Source organism: Cygnus atratus, chromosome 9, assembly GCF_013377495.2.
Source record: "Cygnus atratus isolate AKBS03 ecotype Queensland, Australia chromosome 9, CAtr_DNAZoo_HiC_assembly, whole genome shotgun sequence".
Classification (NCBI taxonomy): Eukaryota; Metazoa; Chordata; class Aves; order Anseriformes; family Anatidae; genus Cygnus; species Cygnus atratus.
This window is the reverse complement of record NC_066370.1, coordinates 17,580,338-17,604,173: the sequence shown is the minus strand read 5'-3', so window position 1 is coordinate 17,604,173 and position 23,836 is coordinate 17,580,338. Positions and strand designations below refer to the sequence as shown.

General features: G+C 39.5%; 2 protein-coding genes across 2 annotated transcripts; both read right to left on the bottom strand.

Annotated features, from left to right (window-relative positions):
• Positions 1-490: 490 nt before the first annotated feature.
• HRG (histidine rich glycoprotein) lies at positions 491-10,337 on the bottom strand. Its single transcript, XM_035557287.1, has 7 exons — positions 10,140-10,337; positions 7,677-7,784; positions 6,605-6,692; positions 5,975-6,141; positions 4,128-4,244; positions 2,530-2,616; positions 491-1,606 (listed from the first exon to the last, which is right to left on the bottom strand). Exons 1-7 carry the CDS (start codon positions 10,335-10,337, stop codon positions 491-493), a joined length of 1,881 nt encoding a protein of 626 aa, XP_035413180.1.
• Positions 10,338-13,147: 2,810 nt separating this feature from the next.
• Positions 13,148-22,632, bottom strand: FETUB (fetuin B). The gene is made up of 7 exons (XM_035557314.1): positions 22,411-22,632; positions 18,284-18,394; positions 16,801-16,888; positions 16,084-16,250; positions 15,040-15,153; positions 14,047-14,136; positions 13,148-13,576 (listed from the first exon to the last, which is right to left on the bottom strand). Exons 1-7 carry the CDS (start codon positions 22,630-22,632, stop codon positions 13,148-13,150), a joined length of 1,221 nt encoding a protein of 406 aa, XP_035413207.1.
• Between the last annotated feature and the right edge of the window lie 1,204 nt (positions 22,633-23,836).

Sequence of the window (23,836 nt, the reverse complement as noted above, 5' to 3'; positions counted from 1 at the left end):
CTCACGGGTGCTGACTGTGCAGCTAAACAGCCACAGTGACAAAAGAGACAATTGTCAAGAAAAAAATGCTTACATGATTTTATTTTCTTTAGATCTTTAGAAAGTGGGAATGAATGTAGTACCATGGATCTTTTTTGTTTTTCATGGTAGGTGGTCAGATGTCCTCAGAGAAGTACATTATAATTAGGGACTATGAGGAAATGAAGATTGGTAGTTGTCAGCGTTAGGGGATTTTCTTTGTTAGAACTAAAGGAGCATTGTTCACAGGTGAGATTGGAACCCAAGCATATTCTATTGAACCTTTCAGTTACAGGGGAGTCTGAGATATCTGGGATCAAGAAGCAGGTTGGAATGCTTATATTAATCATTATTTTCAGTGCGTCTCCTCCTTGCAAGTTGTATTCTTTTCCCCCTTCACCACATGCTATTTTCATTCATTGTACACCTGTCATTGGCCCTACAGCCCTCAGGTCAGGAACTTTCTCTGGGGTCACGGAGAAGAAGTTTGTGCTATGGAGCTATATGGAAACAAAGGCAAAAGTTGGGGAAGATCAAGTTTGGGTTTTCCTGGGCATGATTCTGATTGTGAATGGTGATCTGGAAAATCTACAGTTTTTGGCATCTCCTTTAGACTTGAGTCAGTGAAGGAAGTACCTTCTTCGGTGCTGGGGGATTGAGGGCTCAGGTGGGATAGCTCAGGAAATTTTGCACTGGGAGCTGTGAGAGAATCCTGCGTGTTTAGAACTGGAATGCGATAGATAGCTCCTGTTACCTGGAATGGAAAGTACTTTCCTGATGGGCCTGTCTTGTTGCAGTGGTGTCTGTGGTAGTGATGATGGGGATGAGGATGGTGTCCTGGAGGAGGAGGACAGTGTGGTCCATGATGGTGAGGAGGATGTGGGTGATGTGGCCCATGAGGAGGGGGAGGAGGAGGACAATGTGGTCCCTGGTGGTGAGGAGGATGTGGGTGATGTGGTCCGTGAGGAGGGGGAGGAGGACAGCGGGGTCCATGATGGTGAGGAGGATGAGGGTGATCTGGCCCATGAGGAGGGGGAGGAGGAGGAGGAGGACAGTGTGGTCCATGATGGTGAGGAGGATGTGGGTGATCTGGCCCATGAGGAGGGGGAGGAGGAGGAGGAGGACAGTGTGGTCCATGGTGGTGAGGAGGATGTGGGTGATGTGGTCCATGAGGAGGGGGAGGAGGACAGTGGGGTCCATGATGGGGAGGAAGAGGAGGACTATGTTGTTCATCATTGGGAGGAAGAGGAGAAGGGGACTGATCTGTTTCATCTTGGGGAGGAGGAGGACTATGTTGTTCATCATAGGGAGGAGGGGGATGACCTAATTCCTCTTGAGGAGGAGGTGGAGGACCATGGTGTGGTGGGCGAGGGCGGTTATGTCGTCTACCATGGTAGGGAGGAGATTCTTCATGGCTGTCTTCCTGTTCTTCGTTGAAATCATGGCTCTGCTCAGTGTCTTCAGGTTTGGATTGAAAATGTGGTGGGCGTCTGTCTCTGTGGTGATGTCTGTGACCAGAATGATGGTGGGGATGTCTGTGTGGCCAACCCGGACGTGAATGTCTGCATCTATGTCCATGGTGATGCTGCTGTTTATAAAAACACCAGGGCGAGAAGCATTAAGTGAGATGTTAAAAAAAACAGAAGAAAGTGGTGACAGAGAGGTGGGAGTTAATGGGTTTACATTTACAGTTCCAGTGATTTGTGCTGTATTTTTTCAGGATATACGAGAAGGAGTAGATGATAAAATGCTGAATTACTGAAAAGCATCTGGAAATACTGTACCATAACAAAATGGAATGATCTAACCAACTGAGCAAAATCTGTAAGGGATCAAAGCAAAATAAAAACCACACTGGATTAGCTGTTGTAATATACACTGGAATACCAAATATAGAATCACAGAATCATTTAGGTTGGAAAAGACCTCTAAGATCGAGTCCAACCATTAACCTAGCACTGCCAAGCCCACCACTAAAGCATGTCCCCGAGTACCACAGCTACACGTCCTTTGAATACCTGCAGGGATGGTGACTCAGCCACTTCCCTGGGCAGCCCGTTCCAATGCCTCACAACCCTTTCAGTGAACGAATTTTTCCTAATATCCAACCTAAACCTCCCCTGGCACAACTTGAGGCCATTTCCTCTTGTCTTATCACCTGGTGCATGGGAGAAGAGACCGAACACAGAACACATATAATAAAGACCATTTCCCCTCCTCTTGCTTTCTAAAATTCCCTTTGAACTTGTAAATCTCTACTCACTTTAACTAAGGAGTATGATTAGAGCGAAGACACTTTCAGAGGAAGCAGTGGGGACAGCTCGATGCTAATTAATCCTCTGATTGACCTAGTAGTCAAAAGCCAGTCCGTCCTCGCATGCTGAATCACACCCGGGGAGTAATAACGGGGCATAAACAACCTTTGCAACCTTTCTTCTGTCAGGCTGGACTGAGGTTGCAATAGCCTGCATTAGGAAATAGCCAGAGACGTTTCAGTAATTCAGTACATACCCAGGGATGGTAGAGTTCACAGCTTATATCTGTTCCATCGGGAGCATCTGAATCACTGACGATTCGTGCCTTGCAGAATCCCTTGTGCTAAGCAAAACAAAAGAAAAAACAATGCACATCTGGGTTCTGGTGATGGAGATAATAGAAGCCACTGAAAGGTCAACGTTTTAAAAGTTACGCTACTTCCTTTGATACCTAAGTATGTTTATATAACTTAGATCCTGAGCTTTCTGGCCAATGATACCTGCCCTGTAAAAAATAAATAAAATACATTTAATTTTTGAGTGTTCTTGACTGTGAAGACCACTTCCTCATATGCATCTAGAGGGCTGTCACTCTCCAGCCTACTTCTCTTTTGATGTCTTTAAAAATTAGTCATCTACTAATATCTACACAGGCTGATTTTTATTCTTTTCTGTCAAACATCTGTTCAGATTGGGCTATTCAGAAATTTTGCTCAAAGTCTTCAAAACCAGACACTGTGTAGCTATGCTGTTTGAGATGAAGCTCAGTGTTGAGCTTTTTTTGTGTATTTATTTTTGAGAAGTAACTTGTTGTAATCTTTTAGCATTACTTCCCTTAGCATCCCATTTGCAGTGACTTTCCCCTGCTGTCCAGTCCTCGTGCATAGAACTGCTCATGTGGAAAGAGCACAGAACTCAGGAAATGATAACAAACATTGTCATTATAGAAATATCACAATCATTATTATCAATGATAGAAAATAATCTGTGTATGCTTTCTCTAGTAGCTGCTTTATCTTAGTACATGCTAGGGCCATTAGTAGCCTATTATGACCAGTGATTACAAATGTTAATAACTTTTTACACACACAACAGTGGTGTCAGCACTGAGAACAGAATTTAAAACCTCTGGCTATATGGCTTATGCCTCATTCTAGTGAGCTTTTAGTTCTGCCACCAGTTTATTCACAATCTTTTCCAGTCTTCTGGAGCATAAGGAGCCAGAGAAGGAAATTAATTTATGGGAAAAAAAAAACCATCAATTCTGCAGGTTTTATTTTTCCATATTTTTATTTCATTCCTTCCATTTCATTTCTGTGGAATAATTTATTTTGGTTTGTTGCTGCTGCCTAGTACTTTATTTGCTGTTTACTGTTATTGTAAAGGGAAGGTTGGGTGTTGAGAGTACTTTGATAATAATCTGTAGATAGGCCTGAATTATTCCACCCTCTGTTCCCCTGCAGCAGAGGGGAAAAAAGTAATCCTGGGCTCACTGGGATGGCACAGTGCATATATTTCATTCAAAATCTATGAGTCATGTTAGTGTAAATGTTTTTATGAAGATAGCATGAATAATTTACTAGGGGAATGGCCACAATTTGAAGGTGAAAGCCAGATCCAAAGAGAAGATCTGAGCTCTAGATCTGAAATATGCAACTCCAGTTCCTTTTAGATTTGAGATTAGCTCCTTATAGAAGAAGAAGGAGTAGCTGTGAAATTAGGATCTGGACTTTGATACTCTGGTTCTGAATTTTGAGTTTGGGTGCGTGCTTATAGGAAACATTTGGAATCATCATGGGAAGATCTTCCTGGTGCCACTCCTCCTATCACTTTTTATTCAAAGACTTTACTCACAGCATGCCAGTTATCCAGAAAGTCACATTCCAGTGTCTCCTCTGTCTGTTGCACACCTTTGGAACAGTTGGTCTCTTTTATAGAGAATCCTAAAATGTGAACTTCATTGGAGTCAGTCTGAAATAGAAGTCAAAGAAAAAGTGTGACAGGTGGTTTTTCTTTTTTTTTAAAAAAAAAAGTCCTGTAATTTTAAAAGCAACTATACTCTATACTCTTATCAAAATCCTGTCTACATCATGCATTTATTACCTGTGCTGTTCAAAAGTTCGTACACACATGCGTATTCAGTAAGGAAAATGGATTAGATTATTTATACCTCACTTTCCTCACTCCTTTATAGGAGTTCCGGGAGATGGTTGCTTTGTTTCTTTGTCTGGCATGTGTGTATTATAAAATCTCTCTAAAAACACAGCCTGTGTTTTTAGGAAGTAGAGCCCTTAGAGTCTTTTCCCTAAATTGAACAGCTGCTCCAATGAAAATGGCAACCACCCCCTTCCAGTGATGGAAGTGCATAGTACTACAGTGTACTACAGATGTTAATTGGGGATGAAATTCTGCCAGTTTCTGTGAGGTTGTTGCTTTCTCTAATGTCAGCAGCATTATTCATAGAGAAGGCATTGCTCCATAAGAACAGAAGGCCTTTGTGATCCTGCTAGAATCCATATAGAGATGCTTCACTTTAAGTTTCAACTGCAGTAGTAGTTTATTTCAAGTCTGTATTGAAGATGTCCATAGCATGCGTGCACACAAGTTTCGCTGGTTTAACTGAGTGTTTAGAAGTAGTATACTCTGTGGTATACTTTTTAATCAAACTTCATAGTGTCTAGGTGGTACACAGTCTGCTGAAATCTAGTGGTACAATTGGGATTCTCACTATAGCTATGGATGGAGAAGTGTGAAGACAAAGCAAAAAAAATCGTTTGGGAGAAATCCTTGAATCCAGGCAAATGAAAAACAGCCATGGGCTGAATGTGAGTAGGGGTAAGTCCTGCATGGGAAGACAGTGCAGAACACTGTTAAGTTACAATGCAACATTGCGAGCTGCAGGGAGGTGGGGTTGGCATTCTCTAATTTGGGCAGGTTCTAGGAACAGCATGTATTGTGGAAGGGGCCATGGGACCTCATTACAGAGGTGTCCTGGACTGATACACTTGTACAGAACGATCCTGTGCTGTTTAAGTGAAGGTCTCCGGTATCTACCAGCAAAAAAATTGTGGTGGTGCAAGAGTTACGCTTCTAAACACCCAAAGGGTAAGTCTTTGTGTCAGCATCACTCAGAGATGGAGGAGTTATTTACCAGAGCCAATAGTTCCTCAGGAGGTACAGCACAGATACACATTTACCTCCAGTCCTTCAGAGCTCTCAGAGTGCTGCTTTGTTCTGCAGCAACCAAAATTATTCTGAATGTGTTCCACTTAGTGTTGCACCCATGAGCTAAATATTCTAATAGTAAAAAGTTATCTGACTTCATCTGACAGGATGCATGACTGTGATAACGCACGACTGTACATCTTGACAAACTATGGTTCGTAGTAAATAAACTCTTGTATGTTATGTTAGTTAAATAGGCATGCAAAATAAAAAAATGCACCCAAAGAAGGCAGGCATTTAGAATGCCATCCCACTGCCATGGTTTTCAGCAGATGAGAAATCCTTTTGCTTTCACATGCCTAAATTAAGTTGATAAGACTGCAGAAGTAGGACCTTCAATTTTAAGCAGATTACTTATGCTGAGAGGTTACATGCAATATTTCTGATCCTAAAAGGATTTGAGTTCTGGGCCCATGGTTTTGGATCTGCTCCCAAAATGTCGTTTATAAGTAGTTGTAGGACAAAATGCCACTTACCGTCTTTAAAACCTTTTCAACTTTGATAACATTGAAGTAGTTTGTGTGGTTGCTCTCGCTGTTGAATTTTTTCAGGGCCTTTGCAGCAATATCTTTATGTTGCTCGGTGACTTCTAAGACTTCACCTTTTACAGGACAATCTTTGCACTCTATTAAATTGGGAGGAACTGTAAAAAACAGAAAAGTTAGTAATATTGCAATACTCTTGGGAGTAAAATACCTATACGTATCTTTAATGTGACCTCATAATAAGAAGCTGAAATACCAAGTGTTTCCTTGGAGGTGAAATACCTATCTCTCATGCTACAAATACAGGTTTCTCCTGTCATGTGAAGAAAAGACAACTGTGAAAAAGAATATTCTTATACACCTTCTAGCTCGGCTTTAGAATTTAACCACCTCAAATGGGCATTCTTTCCAAGTTCAATTTTTTCTGATACTCATTACCAAGTTTTGGTGGACTGGAGTGATGTTATCATCTGACATCAATAAAGTCGGCTTTAGAAGAGTAGGGTACTCTTAATTCTGTTACACATTTTTAACATACCATTGAAATTATCTAAAATCTGAATTGTAAGCAGATGAGATTGGTTTGAGGTATGTGTTAGCTTCCAACAGTGGTTATTTTACCTGGACTTAGTGTACAATTAAATCCATGTAGTTGAGGTTTCTTTAACAGCTGGTTCGTATACATGATAATCTTACATTGCCCGAAGTCCTGAGGGGGGAAAAAGAATATATGACCGTGATATTATTTTCATTGGATTTAATTGGATATAGTTGATTGTAGAAATGATGCCTCCTTCTAATGTTCAGCATTTCTGAGAATAACAGATGTGGTCGTTAATGGAATGTTTGATCTAGTACCATTCAAAGATTGTGTTTAGGTACAAGTCTCCAACAAAAGACTGTATTTTAATTTTCAGTTTGCCTGACTGAGGAGACCAGGGAAAACTAACAGAGCCTTCTCAGTCATTCTAAGACTTATTTACAGTAAGATAATAGTAGCTAGCAGGGGAACTTAGGATACTCAAAGGTTATATAAATCTTTATCAAAGAGTGGATGAACCTTTTCTCCCATTCATTTTCTCTCAATAAAAAGAGTAAATGACTTCTTTTCTCTTCTCTCCTCATGGCCTTCCTGCTTTGTCCTGTGTGGTAGTATCACCACTCTCCTATTTAAATAAAGTTTGCACAGGTAGTTCCCATTCCAGAGTGCATCACTGTACTGCAACAAATAAGGACAAAGACTGCTACGTACCCGATGTGTACCGACACTGCAGGTGTTTTACATTGTCCTACCACTAACACTACAACATACAACTGACAAAGTATAACATAGGCATTTCTGGCTTCTATACTAGGAATATGAGTTTCAAAAAAAATCATTTCTAGTGCCCTGTAATTGTTAACGATTTAGTTTCAAAACATCAGTTCTGTTACCAGCAGTGGAAGAATGGAATATAGCTCCTCTAAGACAACTAATGAAACACAGTTGTACTTATATGATGAGTCACCCCTTTTCTGAACCTTTAGCTGATGTTTTACAACTAGAATCCAATAGATGTTATTTTATAGTGAGCCATATTAAAGCCTAGCCTTCACTTAGAGATGTAGTAGCACATGAATTTCTGGGCAGTTCAGGTGAAGATCAAATTAATGCAATATTGACGTATGAGTCTGCCTGGGTGCTGTTACTTGCCATGGAATAGACGTCACCGTATTCACAAGACTCCCAATGTCTTCCAGATAAAACAGGGCATTCAGTTTCCAGCACATCCAAAGTTAAGAAAAGAACTGATGAATTTCCCTGGAAGAGAAGTACAGATAAAAATACATATATATAATAGTTATATGTATACACACAAGAAGCTTGGTCTGAAAGAAACTTTTTTATAAGTAGGTGAGTTTCATCTTTAATGTAGCTTCCCCAGTTCTGTATTGAAGTTTTTCTGAGCTGACAAGGATAGAATCATAGAATGGTTTAGGCTGGAAGGGATCTTTGGAGGTCATCTTGTGCAGCCATTCGTTCAAGGCAAAGCTAAGTTCAAAATTAGATGAAAGTTAGATCAGCCTTGTCCAGCTGAGTTCGATATATCATCAAGACAGATGTTCTACAGCCTCTCTGTTCAGTTCCAGTACTTAACTGCTTGCTCTCTGATTTTTTGTGTGGCCTTATATCAAGTCAGAATTTCCCTTTATGCAGCTTATGGCTGTTATCTCTTAACCTTCTGTAGAGAACATATGAGAAGAGTCTGTTTTTAACCTGGCATCCATCACGTATGGAAAATGGTAACGTTGAAAAGTTGTCATTCCCTCCTGATTTTTACATTGAGCACATTGGTCTATTAGCAAACCTGTTGTCTAGACAGCCTGTTTTACAACTACATCCACTTCAGATGACCTTAGCGACCAGATGCCATTTCAGAATTTTGTTTCCTGCCCTGTTTATTCAGGGAGTGATACAACAAAACTGAAATATCTCTGTAAATTCAGGAACCTTAGCTCCGAAATTCTTCTAGTATGTTTTGTTTCTGGAGCAAGTAGGATGGGGAATAATGATTTGACTGCCAGTGTAATGGAATGTGATATTAAGAATTAACTGTGGTCCACAGAAACAGTATGGTATTTGTCTGTGGGGAAAGGAATCTCAATTCACATTTGGAATGAATTATGTAAACTTCAAGCAACCCCTGTATGGACATTCAGAATGAAAACAGACATATTTCATTTTATCATTTAGATAAAATGATGCAAAGCCCTTCACTGTGAATGTGTCCTCAGGTTTTATGAAATTTCATCCATTCAGATTCCTCTTTCAGAGTGTTTCTATATAGACAAGACCTTGGGAAAGAATTCCAGCAGTCTAGTGTAATATTTTTATTAGTAAGTATCCACCACTGTCATGTTAAACATTAGTTTTGCAGTATTCATATGGCTTAGCAACGTCTATATTTTAAAATTAAAGGCTAAGTGATTTGCACAAAAACATGTGTGGCAGAACCAGGAAACCAGAACCATAGCTGTCCTGGCACCTGTCCTACCTGCTAGCCACATGATTGCTCGCTGATAAGGGAGAATATTTTATTTTATAAATTCCAATAATTTGGGATTTCTCTATGCTGAAGAAGGCTGTTTGCATCCTAGATGAGCTCTTCAGTCATCTGGCAATTGCATAAAAATCAAATAATATCACTCCCCATATCCTTGTCTTTGAAAACCAGAATGTTCTATCTGGTTTTTTGTTTGGTTTTTTGAAAGTGTACCTGAAAACTTGTAGCAATCTGGGTCTTCAATCTCTTTTTGAGCTTCTTCTCGTCTTAACAGGCAGTTAGTTTTAAACAGCTCCATCAAAACTAGCTTTTTTTTTTTTTTTGGTTGCCGTAGTGAGGTGTATAATATAGCTCATGAACGTTGCAGATGTGTAGATTGTTGTTGACAACCCAAGCAGTTAAAAGGTAGCCAAGTGTACCAGTAAATTTGCGTTTCCTCGATCTCTTTTATCTGATAGTTAAAGAAATTTTGTGTTCTGTTGCTTTTTTGGCTATTGATTTGCTTTGGCATTTAGGCCGGCAATGATTGAGAAAAGCTCATGTATACTCTCTAGGAAATAGAAATAGGAAAGAACCTATGAAGTGGGAAATGACTGATGTAGGCTCTCTATCCAGCCTTTCCCCTTTTTGCAGAGTGGTATTTTCATCTCGTCTGTCTTCCTCAACTTTTCTCCATTCTCTCCAGTTACTCAGAAATCTCCAAAATTAAGATAAAAACAAAATACCTATCGTGAAGTATATATTGATCTAAGTCATGTTAAACATTCGCAGATTAAAGAAACCCTCTGAGTATAAATTATGAACATAATATTTGAGACCTGACAACAGAGCAGACAGATTAATTTCAAGTATTATATAAAGCTGTTCAGAGCATCTCCTATGCTAACATCTGGTCAGCCAAGGAAATAGAGGGCAGTCAGCGTCCTTTGAAATCAAGCTTACATACAATAAATCATGCACAAGTTCATACTGTGATAGCGTAAATCACAGCTGATTCATTGAATTACATCAGCATTGCTCTGTTAAAAACAATAATTATCAGCTTTTAATGATCTGTCTCATTATTTTAAAATCACCATCCTGTATAAATCAGCTTTTTAATTGATACTTACTATATGTAGTTCGTGTGCATCAGCAACACGGAACAAACCGAAAACGTAGCCTTCTCTGCGATGTCTGTTGACCAAATCGAGGGCCACTCCTGCATCTGTTTCGACGGTCTTACAGTCTGTAGGTGTAATGCTTGTTTTGGTTTGGGCATTATAGCAATGCAGTAGTGTTAGGAAAAAAAATGAAGCTAGATGCAGCATTTTGTTTGTGGTGTTAGGTCACCACTGCCCATGCCCTGGTAAAGCCAGTAGTCTGCTTTTGAATCAGAGTGGTCTGCAGAAGTTATAAATGAATGCTAAAAGGGCATGGTTTTATATAAATTTAAGTGTTGTGTCACAAGGCCATTACCTTGGCCCTGGATTAATGTTTACAAACAGTAAGTAAATGATTACATAGTGATTGAGCAGATTTTGAGGAAAGTAGGCCTTACAGTGCTTTCTGGACCATCCATCAAAGGGAGTATGTTTGTGATTCTTTAAGCAGGCATTGTGCAATCGTGTTTTACTATGAAGAATATTTAGCTTCTAACAACATGCTGATGAGCCTGTAATTAAGGAGGTCCAGTTCATGTATGCAGGTATTTTGCAATCTTGGTTTTCTGTTTACTATGAAAATAGTTGAAATGAAGATACACTGAGGTATTTGTGGCCATATTATGGCTATATCCGTATCCTTGTTTTTGCAGATCCTTAATGAGAAGAGAACCAGTGAAAGGGAAACGAGAAGGTCACTCAGATTTGGAGAAGGGTTGTAGCCCAATGTGCCCTTGCAAACAGGTGGTCTATAGCTTCTATGTAAGTACCTGCTACTCCTCCAGATTGGGAAAATTTTGAGCAGACTTCCATCAGCTTTACATCTTTTCAGAACAGTACACAGAATAGGATTGACTGGCTTAATACCAACACAATCAAGGCATGGCATGAAGTGATATAAATCTAACTTTGCACTCAATCTAAGTAGTTTTGTGTGCTCTTTGGCTGTAGTAGCTTTCAAAAGACTTATTTAAGGGAATTGCTGATATTTTTTAGTATTTATTAAAATAATTCAGTGCATAGTAGTCTTCATACCTTTCGCAGGATATCTCAATATTCTCTACGAAGCGGAAAGGAGAAGATATTGTCTTATTTTATTCGAAATGTTTTATTTAGGATAGCTCAAGACATTCTTAAATGGCAGTAATGACTTTGTCAGGGAGTGGCTGAGTTTTCAATGCAAAATTCAACCTCTAAATAAGAAAATACAAGAAGTCAATGTGAGCCCAAAATGACAAGGTCAGTTTCAGATAAATTTTCCAAATACAAGTTGGTGTGAGAGATTGGATCAGCTTCTTCCAGAAAAAGGTGCTACCTGGATAATTGACTTGGGTTTACATGTTTGACTTTGAAGTTTTTCTTTAACATATTTTTGTGAAAAACACTAAGAAATATTGTGGGCAATCACACTTAACCGTCATTAACTTAATTCTTATTCAGTGAAAGCCAACTTTTAGCATGTCTGTCATCTGAGAAATCACATTCAAAAATGCACAGAGCCAAAGTAGTGGCTTTCTTTTATAGTTAGTTCAGAATTCACTTAATAGTTCTCTGGTAGTATGTAAGCCAAATGTGGTATCTTATAATATGATGGTGTTGGGCACTTAACACTGGTGTGAATCAGTTTAAAACAGATAAAAATAGTATGTCTCTATGTAGTAGTAGTAAACTTCTGGAACTCTTTGCCACAGAAAGATGTGGAGACAAACGGTATCAGCAGGGTCAGAAATGGTTTAGAAAAGTTCATGGACACACTTCCCACACATGGACAGCAGGTCCATGCTCCAACAGCATGGACCAAAAAAGTTCCAAAAGTTCTTGGAAAGCAGGTACAAGTGGATACTAGGCCTAAGCAGAGAAGTACTCTTTAAAATCCCTCGTACAATGATTCTGGATACTGGAAAAGTACAAGGGGAATGGATTGAAGAAAGGGGCAAGCTTATATGCTTCTCCTAACCACAATCATTTTGCATGTCGGAATACTGGGTTGGATGAACCACTCTTCTGATGCAGTAGGGTATTTCTTTTGTTTATGTTTTTATAATGTTTCATTATAATAATTCAGAATTTCTTCTGGAAGGTTGAAATAAGAGGTGAAATAAATGCCATGTAAATGATCAAAGACATTTGAAATACATCTCATCAGTTAACAATAATATTCACATCATTGCTGTGTTCCAAATCCCACCCCCATTCATTACTTAAAATGCTGTTTAATTTTTCAAATGGGCAGTCATATTGAAGAAAGGCATCAAATTAGGTAATTTATAACATAATTCCCTGAGTCATCTATTGTTTACAGATTGTTTGTTTGTTTTTTCCTCTTCTTGTTCTGTGCTGTTCATTGTGACACTGATCATTTTCTTGACAGGGGCTCATGTATTTTTTATGGATGAAATAGAAACACTATGAACAAACAGTAGAAAATGTACAATTCTTGCAAAATTAACTGCAGAAGTAAAAGTAAGGTTCTGTTCAAACCATGGGGCTTTGTCCTTGATTTCTTTAGGAAATAAATAGGATTTATTATAAGGTTATATAATAAAACACAATGTAATATGTATCATATAATAATATGCATTGTATAATAAGATGATGTGACGTTATAATGTTATATATAATATTTATATAGGTATAATAAGGGTAATTATAAGAGATTGATCCATAAGGTAATAAAAAAAACACTAGCTTTTAATGCTAAACAGTGTGGAAGTCCTATTCCCTGTTTATACACTGTTATGCAGAGTGTGACTGTGTAAGGGCCCTGAGAGCTTCCCTGTCCCACAGGTTTGGCTGCTGGGGCTCAGGGTCAGCGCAGCGAGAGCACAGCCGGGGCTGTTCCAAAGGAAACTGAGAACTCCAAAGATGAAGATTGTGATAAGCAATTTATTTATTTAAAGATGTTACATAAATGGGAAGACCACGTAGCGACTGTGGCTGTTATTTTGTGGCAGCTGGTTAAGGGGACTGGCTGCTGACTAGACCTTGGCAGGCTTTCTAGTCAGCAAAGGATGTAGGATGGAATTTATCTCCTTTGCTTCTCCTGGGCATGATTCTGAGAGAGAAAGTTCTTCAGGGAAGGGGAGAATAATTGGTGCAGTGACTGGTTTCGTCAAGTCTGGTTTGTCTCCTTGAGTCTTTTCTCCGTCAGGGGCTGGCAGACTGGATGTAGATCCTACAGCCATAGGTGGAACTGGCTTTCTATTTTCATGTTCGTTTCGACTTTCAGGTAGGTTATGGGGAGAGATGTCTTCAGTTGAAGGAGGGAGAATTTTAACCCAGCCCACTGTTTTTTCTAGATGTAAGGAGAAAGGATTGGTTTCTGAAGGGGAAGCTAGTTGTTGATTCTGGCTGGATTCTCCAGGTCGCTGGTTAGTTTGTTGGTTTTCTTCTTCAGTGACAGGATCCTAAAAAACAGGCAATAAACATCACTTATATTGAAGCTGTTATAATTTTTTTTTCAGATATGAAGGTCACCCTTCATACTAAGGATCTGCCGCATTTCCAGTCTTCAGAGACCAGCTGCAGAACAGAAGCTCCAAGGATAGACAGATGGAAGTATCTCTTTTGAATCCTGGGTAACTACACAGTTATTACACTTTGGATTCCCTTTGCTATTTATTACTATTTCTTTGTTGAGCGTTCTGAACACAGTCTGTGTGATTGACTCTACACTTACTCTCTTACCTTTTTATCCACCTAGCAACAGTCTGCTTTATCACAAGAGAGATTTCTTCCTGATTTGGCCTTTTCACTTTCTTGAAGCCCATATCTTTGTGAATAAGAAAACTTACAAATGGCTGGGCTTTCAAGAGTTCAATTCTTGTTTTCCAAAGGAGTGTTAGTCTTAAAACATTAAGATTAGATTAAGAAATACCTGAGGACTGTAGATTTCACAAGATATTGTGACAGATTTTTTGTCTTCCAAGTCACTGTTTACTACAGAGGCTTTGCAGAAACCCATTTTCTGGAAGAAGAAAATGCAAGTATTATTTTCACATTGTAGCACTGATATTGAGCTCTTATCTTGTAAAATAGATGATTAAGAAAGGCTGAGTAGTTATAGCTTCTACATGTATTTGAAGGGATAAGCAGCTTGGGCACTTTTATTTTGGGATTGGCAAGCGTACAAAGACAGGCAGCATTTGATGTTTTATTTTATGTTTGCAAAGGAGGGTTAGGTAGCACAATAGTAAAAATAAGCTGGCTACTTAAGATCCAACTACAACAGAATGCTTAAGTTCTGCTCCAGCAGAATATCCCCGTGCGGGCAAGGTGTAATAGAACATAATGATATTTCTTAGGCAAAAACAATTTCAAATCATATAAGTGGAAGAATCCATGACAAGAAGTTTCTTCTAACAACTATATATTTGCTGGGCTGTAGTTAACATGGCTGGGATCTCAGTTGAGATGGGACTTGAAATAGAATCTCTTGTCGGCATGCCCATTTAGTTTTTCAGTTTCTCTTATGTTTTTCTTTTCTGTAGTTCCTAAATGTTTTCCCTAGCTGACTCAACTGTAGTGTGAATATACTCTTTATACATTGCTTGCAATATTTTGTCTGTATCTGTTTATTTGGAAGAAAGCCTTAAGAATGTTTCTTTTGTAAAGCAGTGGCTACCCGCCTTTTTCTGAATAGTATTTTTTGTTTGTCTTTTTTTCTTTGTTCATGGACTTCTAGGTAAGAATTTGGAACTTTTACTGAAATGTTTTTTTCTATTCTAAAGTAATTTGTATACATGCAAGCTGAAGCTACAACCCATAGAAAGATTTGTGGGTTTTGATTCTTGTCTGCAGAGAACCGAAGGAACAGGACAAGTGTTTGCTGAGGAACCATATTATCTGAAAAATAGTTGTTTATACTTACAGCTAATTCAGATGAAAGAGGCTTGCACTTGGAGATGTCAGCAATCGAGTCACTTTTGGAGCAGGATGTCTCCTGAATTACAAACTCTACAAAATATGCTGGACCGATGACCCACTGTTAATAAGAAACCAGTGGGAATTAGCCCTTGTGCATGTGTAAAGAAGGAGAAAAAGTCCTACAGCCCTTGAAATGGATGTAAAGCTCCTGCTAAGTGTGGAAGGAGCAGGTTATATTCGGGGTATTGCTGTTAGTTGTATTACAGGAGAATGATTTTTGCCAGTGCTGCTTTATTGCCTGGTTATTTTTTACTTCTTACGTGTGCACAATCCTAATGACTCATGGACTAGCTATAGTTTAAACAAGTTTGGTTTTCATAATAAGTTAGCACCCACATAGAACTATATATCCAGAGACTGTTCAGTGTCTTGTTGATCATTTCAGGCAGCTTTAATGACGAAGATCACTTTTTCTACATCTGAAATATAGGTACCCCTGGATTTGAAAATGGGAGCAATGAAATACTGCATTGTAGTACTACCTAACTGTTTGAGACAGAGTGAAATCCACCTTGCTATCTATACATAATGAGTTTTAGAAAGACTGAATATTACTGTCATAAACAGTATTTAGCCAGGTGATGACTAACTCTCTGTTAGCCTAAAATTAATTTTCAGCCATGCTTAAACTCATTTAATGTATCACAGGTATGTGTTAGAAGGAGTGACTGTGCTTTATTAAGTACTTTCTAATTGGGAGTCATTAATTCATGGTGGTGGTGGAAAAAAGAGCTCACAGTGAAGCTTTGCTAAACTTTGGAACGCAAATCTGTATCTTCAGCTTTGCAAAAAAGCTCTTCTTTTTGCAACAGATGGAGTCAGAGTCTTAAATTAATGCAGATTTCCCAGAATTCTCCATGGGAGTAATCTCTGTACTAAACATGTATAACTTCTACACAGTCTGTAAAACAGAACAAATCATAGGAAGTATAACAGGTGGATCCATGCTTCCTGAAGGTTAAAGCAGGTCGTATGAGCTTTGGCTTACCTGCATTGAAGCTCTTGTGACATTGAGGACAGAGAAATAATGAGTTTGTTCACTCTCTCCATTGAACTTGCCAAGGCTTTGAACAGCAGCCTCCAAATATTTGGGCTCAGTTGGACAGTCATCAACTGGGCAGTCAGGACATACTGCCCAAATATATCTGGGTGGAACTTTTATTCAAACAAAACAATGTCATTAGGGAGAAGTTTTCAGAACCATAGAGCATGTTGACAGTGTAGGTCACTCCAAACACATCTGTGCCCCCAACCAAGCCCACTTGCCCTCCAGTCTCCTGGAGTAGCAATATGTGGTTGGATTCATTCAACAGTTTTGAATCTTTATGAATGTGCAGACCCATAAAAATTTTGTAATGCAGGCAGAGACGCTGCATAAAAAACCTCAGCCTACTGACAGTAAGAACAGGCTTGCTGTTCTTGCCTGCCCTTCACAAACCCATAAAAATGCTTTTTGGACCAGAGGGTAAAAGCCCAAATAGAAGCTCTGCAGGGTTTCCCAGAGCTGAAAACAGTTATTCTCTGCACTGCTTTGTGCTGCAGGACTGCACTGGTCTTATGATCACTGACCTGAGAAAATTAGGTTGGTTGAAAGCTAATGGAAATGCTGTGCTGCCATAATCACAATTAAAATTTAAACTATTGCTATACGGCAAACTATTTTTCCAGTCCTTTTTTAAAGTGAGCATATTAAATAAAGACATACCTGGCTGAAGCACACACTCATAAGTATTCAGATGAGCAATTTTTCTTGACTGATTAATGTAGATAATTGCTTTACATTGACCATAAACCTAAAGCAATATAAACACGTAGAAACAATAAGTATTGCAGCCCTTGCAATGATCATCTAGTACCCAGACAGCAAGCAGTTAGTTTTCTTCTTACAGTCATGAAATTATTTTCAAAAATAAAGTTGTGTCATTACTCAAATGGGAATGGAGCACATTTCTCTTCTGAATAACCCCGTTAGAAATAAAAGCCCAGGTCTTCCCCTGGTGTCAGCATAATTCTGAGTAATCCTGGTGCAGTGCTTGTCTGCAGGAGGGCAATGCAGAGCCACTCTTCTGGCAGCTGAGAGCTGCCTGAGTGTCACAGAGTGCTTTCCCCGCCAGCCCCCACCTCAGAAGCTGGGTCAATGTACAGATCTCAGACAGCCTAAAGGTGGAGATCAACCCAGAGTATCTGGAACCAGTCACCTGTCTCCCAGCTTTCCCCTTTTTCCTGTGAAGCAAGGAAGGAGAGTGAAGCTAAACCAGCTTGTGGCACAGTACTGCCACTCTTGCACACCAAACAACTCTGACTTTATGGCAGAAAAAAATGGTGGCCTATTAATATCCATTGTGTCTTTGTGTTTGAAAATGTACGTCCTCCAAGTGCTTCTTAAATATTGCCATATGTATAACCAAGGCATCTCGGACATACATTTCTAGGCTTCATAGAAGCCATTTTGACCATGTGTTCTTTGCACCCCTTTCCTGCTGAAAGTGCTGTAAGTGGAAGTGAGCAGAATTATTTTGTTCTTCCATTTTATTTTATTTGTTTATAATTTTAAAATGGTAACTGACTTCAGAAGCAGTCTAGGACAATTTAATTGTAGCAACTTTTTTTTTTTTTTAACTTCATATGCAAGGCTTCTTCTAGTTAACCTCAATTCTTTAAGTTTGTTTGTCACTTGTTCAGAATCATTTTGGGCACTGGTAGCAACAGTCTTATATCAGTTTCTGTCTTTGCAGCTTATTTTGCTGGGCTTTCTTCTTTCTCCCCTTTTCAGTACAATTTTTGCAAAGTTGTTGGAATGAAAGTAGAATTAAAGTAAACAAAAATCACGTTATATTAAATGAGTTTCTTTTATTCCCTTCTTGACAGTCTGTCATTAAAATAAACTCTTAACAGGTTTGCTGTAAAAAATAAACCATTTATTCTAAATACTGTCCTATCATAGGTATTTAGATATATCTGCTTATTAGCTCTGGTCAAAAAGTTACTTTCAGTTCTTATTTTATAAAGTATATCTTACCATTCTAAAAATAGGTTAGATAGTACAAAGGAAAACTCTGAACCTTAAAAATGGGTTTTCTAACTAAGCTCTGCTGCCTACTAAAAATGCTTGTGCAGGGATTTTCTTGTCGTCAGTACTACCTGAGTAATTCTCATACCTGAGATTAAATATGAAATAAAATTCTTACAGTTTTATGAGCAGGTCTGGCTGTGCAGTTCTTCCACAACTTTTTGCTGAGTACATGGCATTCGGTATCTACTACATCCAAGACGAGGTAGAAGACAGAACCAGTGATCTCCTGAACACAAAAAAGAAGGGGTCATCTCCCAGTTTTGTACAGAATGAAGTAAGAACAAATCAAAGGGAGAGTTGGAGAAACACAAAACACACAGGTTTGGCACACAAATATCTTGAGAACTGAACATAGTGTGGGACAAATTCTCAATGGAGGCAAATCAGGAGAGTGTCAGGTCCTGTGAGAATGGGCTCGGTCATACCTGAAAGAACAAACAGCCTTTCAGAGTCAGTTTCTCTCTCTGATTTTCCTACCAACCAGAACCCAAGAACAGGGATTAAACATGGTGATGTTTTCATTGTCAACTGCATTTTTATGATTAGATTTGAAAGGCAGGTTATTTTGCCTTCAATAGGAATAAGACAATAATTACTACAAATAATAATAAACTGCTGACATGGAACATTCCCAGTAGACATTAGAAATAGAAAGCTCTTATTTCTTAGAGTAGTGTCTTCTTCAAGTATGAATGCTTTGCACTGCAAAGAGACAATGACTGTGTTGATGCAGATGATCTAAGTGTTCTCTCAGATACCAGAAAGTGCTATGAGGCACCTTGCATATATGCATGGATGTCCCAGACTCACTCAAATCTTCAGTCCAGTGATTGTGTTCTGAACCAGTGCTTAAGTCCACTGAAACCTTTATTCAGTTCACTGCAGCACAGGTGCAAAAAGCAATTAGGGCTTAAGATCTGGGCAAACATGTTTCCATGGGAAGGGGACAAGGAAAGATTAAAAGTACACCACAATATATATAGCAATTACACGATCTAGTACTGAGGGATAAAATGCTACATGGTGCAGCTCCTGGTTCAGCTTATTAGGATCATGTTTTATTTTCTGCAGTGGAAAGCTGGAAAGAGACCAGCGGTCATTTATACATCTAAAGAACTCACATGTGAGTGTTAGTTGCATGTTCGGACTGAGATTATCTCTTTGTTGAAGAAGGAGATTAAACAAAACTAAATGAGAGGAGTATTCATTCATTTGTAGTTGATTTCAGTAGTTTATGGAGAAAAGAAAACATTTGATGGGGCCTTGTAGAAGTCTGGGGCTAGCATCCGTACCATTTCAGTTTTGATTTCTTTTTGACAGTCGAAAAGTCTTCAAAAGATCAAAAGCTATTTTGACAAAGAGTGAAGCTGAGGTGCAGCAGCACAATGTACAGTTGCATGGCAGTATCCCCACACCTGGCTGCATAGGTCCTTCTCTGGAAGGAAGAAATTATAATTTTCTGTTTACATACAATGCACCTAAGTGCCATGATCTTGGTCTCCTTACCATGATCATGGTCTCCTTAATGTGATAGCTAATATAGGTTATGTTGGTAAACAGAAAATAAGACTGTTCAAAAAGTCATTGCCATTTACTGAAAATGTAAATATTGTTGAGTACTGCAGCATTCATTTCAAGCTTGTAACTTTAAATATATCCTCTATGAGAAAAAACGTTATTAAGGCTAGCCTACATGAGCAAGTAACAGCCAAGGAAAGTGGGTGTCTTTAAGGAGTCCCAAAGCTGGGATTGGTGACTTGAGCTTTCAGATTGGTCATTCGGGTATTCTGGAGGCAAAAGCACACAGGTCACATAAAAGAAATATTCTTACAATCAAATATGTTTGATGTTAGATGGATTTACTCAAGTGAATCATGAAGACTGATTGTAAAGCTTGGTGATCATGGAAATATTAAATGCAGCCAGGGTGGACCAAACTGTATTTCCTGTTTCCTGTAGCTCTCTTGCTTAATACCAGCTCTAATATGCTGGTTATTATGAGTTTATTATAAAATCTACACATCTTTTTGTCTACCTGCTTCAGTACGTATCATTCTCTACTGGGGAAAGGATAATTTGGGGTTTATTCAGAGCTCAGCAGTTCTCTGAAGGTTTCATTATCCTTATTTTAATTTTCATAAAAAGACTGTTATGCAAGGGCCTTTTGATTTCTGCTTAGTATTGAATAAAAACTTATGTCTTGTCTGCATTGACAAAAAGATCCCTTCCTCAGTGCTGCTGATGCTAGTATTGCCGCCGCCACGTGTGCTGGGAAGCCTTGGAGGCAGAAAAGGTTTGGCAGCAGCACAGCATTGCCTTTGTGGCGGGGAGTTCTGGGGCAAGGGAAAGAAATGGAGCATTTTGGCGTGATTTGTAATTTTGGTTAAGTGTCTGTCATTGAAGTTAATCATGAGTATCTTGTATGAAAGAAAAGCTCTGTCCTACTTACATATAAGTTAATAGCAGATGGCTTATTAGTTTCAATTAGAGCAAAACTGAACCACAAGTTGCTTAAGGGCAGATTAGAATTTGAAGTCATTTTGAAAATGCTTTTATCCTAAGTAAAAAAAAAAAAAAAAAGGAGGTAAAAAAAAAAAGACTGCTAAAAAAAAGAAAAAAGATTTCTTGATTTTTTTTGAGGGGCATAGAAGGTTGCATAAAGTTGTTACTCTCCATAATTATCCCTGACATAGCTGACTGCTTATTATGTATTGTGTTTGGCTGCAGCAAAAATGTGACAAAGGGCTTAGACTGTCTAGTGTATTATTACACAGTGTCTCGAAACACCTTATTTGTAGGATAAGCATATTAGATGCAAAAAATAAGAGTAAATTAAACTCCCATGGAAACAAAGATCAACCTAGGCCCTAAAGAGGAAAGTTAAGACTCTAGGGAATTAAGCGACAGACCAAATGACAAATAAGGCCCAGAATTGTCTTGTGCTGAGATAGACTTGGCACAGGTGAAGGGAGAAGCAAGGAGACGAGTCAAGTGGTTTGCAGCATGGCTGCACCCAGCATGCTGCAGCCTCGGTGGCCATAGGGTTGTTCTAATTGTCAGTACAAAATAGCCCCAATAGGCCATCTTTAGCTAGGGGCCGACATGGCAGACTGAGTTCTGGCCATGTGCTGGGCTCCCCCGTTGGTACACCCTCGGTGCTAGGGCTGGTGAGGTGCCCAGCTCCGTGACTGGTGGTGTGGCTGCTGGGCCAACTCACGGGCAGTTGTCCTATGTGGCAAAAACTCTCCAGAGAACTGATCCAGTTGCTTTGTTCTGTCACCTGAGCAAAGCAAGGGAGAGAACACCTTGCTCTAGCAAGGTGTGTATCTTTAGCTGTGAGATCGCACATTGCTGGAGGCCACAGCATGTCTGCAGAAACCATGTCTTTGTGAGAGTAGCAGGATGTAGCATCATGTCCTTACCAGTACAGATCTTTAAGCATCTAGCAATAAGCCTCAGTTTCTTTTAGGGTTCAGAACTCTTTGCCCTTTGGGTAAGTTTACCAGAAGAGAGCAAGCATGGCAGGGAATGTTATCGGTGTGCTTGCACAGTGCCTTACAAGTTTGTGCCCTCATCTCAGGTTGTCCCTTGCTAGTGCCGTTCAGCTTTTGTCACACCAAGTAGTAATAAACTAAGTGTGCATAGGGAAAGAAAATATTTGAGGCTATGAGAGTGATACTCCACATGTATTCCCTTTGTAATTTTTTCACTTGAGCTAGTTCTGAATTTCTTGTGTGGAGTGAGTCGTCATTTAGAAACCTGTGAAGGAATTCCCTGGTCCCAAGCTGGATGCATTGTGGTGGAGTTCAGCTGCCTAGCAAGGTAAAATCACCACAAAACCTGTTAGTGTTCACATCCTTTGTGCAAAATGTACGGTGACTGGATAACCTTTGCACGCCAACTGCACAAGGCAGTGGGAGGAAGGTGTGGGAGGAAGGTGAATATGAAACTAAATCAGAGTAGCGGTGTTTCATACTGAATTTGAACCAATGCCTGGAGCTATACCAGGGGCAGGCAGCAGAGAATCGTGCCTGAGCTTTGCTCTCTAATTGCCCACAGCAGTGATGAAATTGTTTCTAGTCATCTGTGCATAAAGTTGGCATCACCCCTGGAGTCCTGTGAAGGTAAATTTACATTTGCCTTTTGAAATATTTCCTAGTTCAAATAGCTATTGCTAGGGAATGGTGATAGACACAGGGCTCTTCATGGGAGAAGCAGATAGAGAGCAAGGAGGTAACTCACCTGGGGATGTTCTCGGACGCTGAAGACCCGGTAGAGGCGGAGGATGTAGCCCTCTCTTCGGTCAGCATTGATCTGGTGAAGAGCCAGATCTGCAGCCTCCTCTACTGCAGTGTCATCACAGGTGGGGGACAGCAATGCACTCGGCACTTTTCTGGCAGGAGGAGAGGCAGCCCAGGAGCAAAGCCCCTGTATGCCAATGAGCACTGAAATAAGTAAAAACATTCTGCTTGGGAAACCAGTGCAGCAGATCAGAATGGTAGGCTGGTATGGAGGAGCTGAGACCTGTGTGAAATAGCAGACTATTAAAGAGACAGGAGCCCTGTCTCTTTATAAACTCATGTCCCCTCTTTATTACATACTGACCATCACCTTTAAACCTGCAGATACAAGTGCAAACACTAAGTCAATGATTACAAGGTTTTATGAAAATGTTGTAGCTCCCTCTGAGACCAGAGAGCACTTTCTCCTTTGGGCTTTACATCTCTAATTTAGACTACGTTGGGCAGACCATATAATTTTGACCTCATCACAAAGCACAAGAATACACAAAAAGCTGCTTTCTTAAGCAACGAGTATTGCTTAAATAAACCTACATTGAGGACAGCTCTGGCTCAAGCTCTGTTATGTCAAAAATCCAGTTTTTCTCCCAAGTAAGATGATGACAAAGGTCTTGCTGATTTGAATGGAAACAGGATAAGGGCATGGAACTGACTGATTTTACACCTTTAGTAGTTTAATTGCACATGGACTCCCCCACTAATTTTAGCATGCTGCTGCATTTTTGTGGCCTGAGAACCAAACTTAATGATGAAGAATTGTCTGAAGCTAAATGTGGAGAGAGGAGAGGAAGGTGGCTTGTAAAAAAGTTACAGACCTGGAGCTGATTATGCTAGTCTCAAAGCCAAAGGTCTAGGGGAAAATCTAACAGGGAAAAAAAAATTCTTAAAGAAGAGAGAGTGTGTGATGTAAACTAGAGGGAGAACTTCCTTCATTTGATTTCATGTAACCAGTGCCTTCCTTTTTATGCCATCTCTCCCTCTCTTTTTTTTTTTTTCCTGTAAATTATTCTTTTTGTACCTTGAATCAAGAAAACGTACATCCAGTTGTTTGCAGTTCACATCACCCTGCAGAGCCGTCCAGAGATTTCTCTGAGAACTGTAGCTACTTTTCCCTAACTGTGTCTTGGCCGGATGATTTAGGACCTTAGCTTTCTAGCTCAAGGAGAAGAGTCCTACCTACTTAATATTTAGCTTCCTGGCTTCTCTCCTCTGACCACCGCCACAGCCTACTCCAGTTTAAATCGTAGGAAGCCACAGGAGAACCATAAGCCTGTGGCTAGAGGCCCGAGGAGCAAAGAAAATTGGTCAGCAATGTCACCATTTTAATTATGTGAATGCTCTTTAGAGCACTGCTCAGTGCTCTGCTT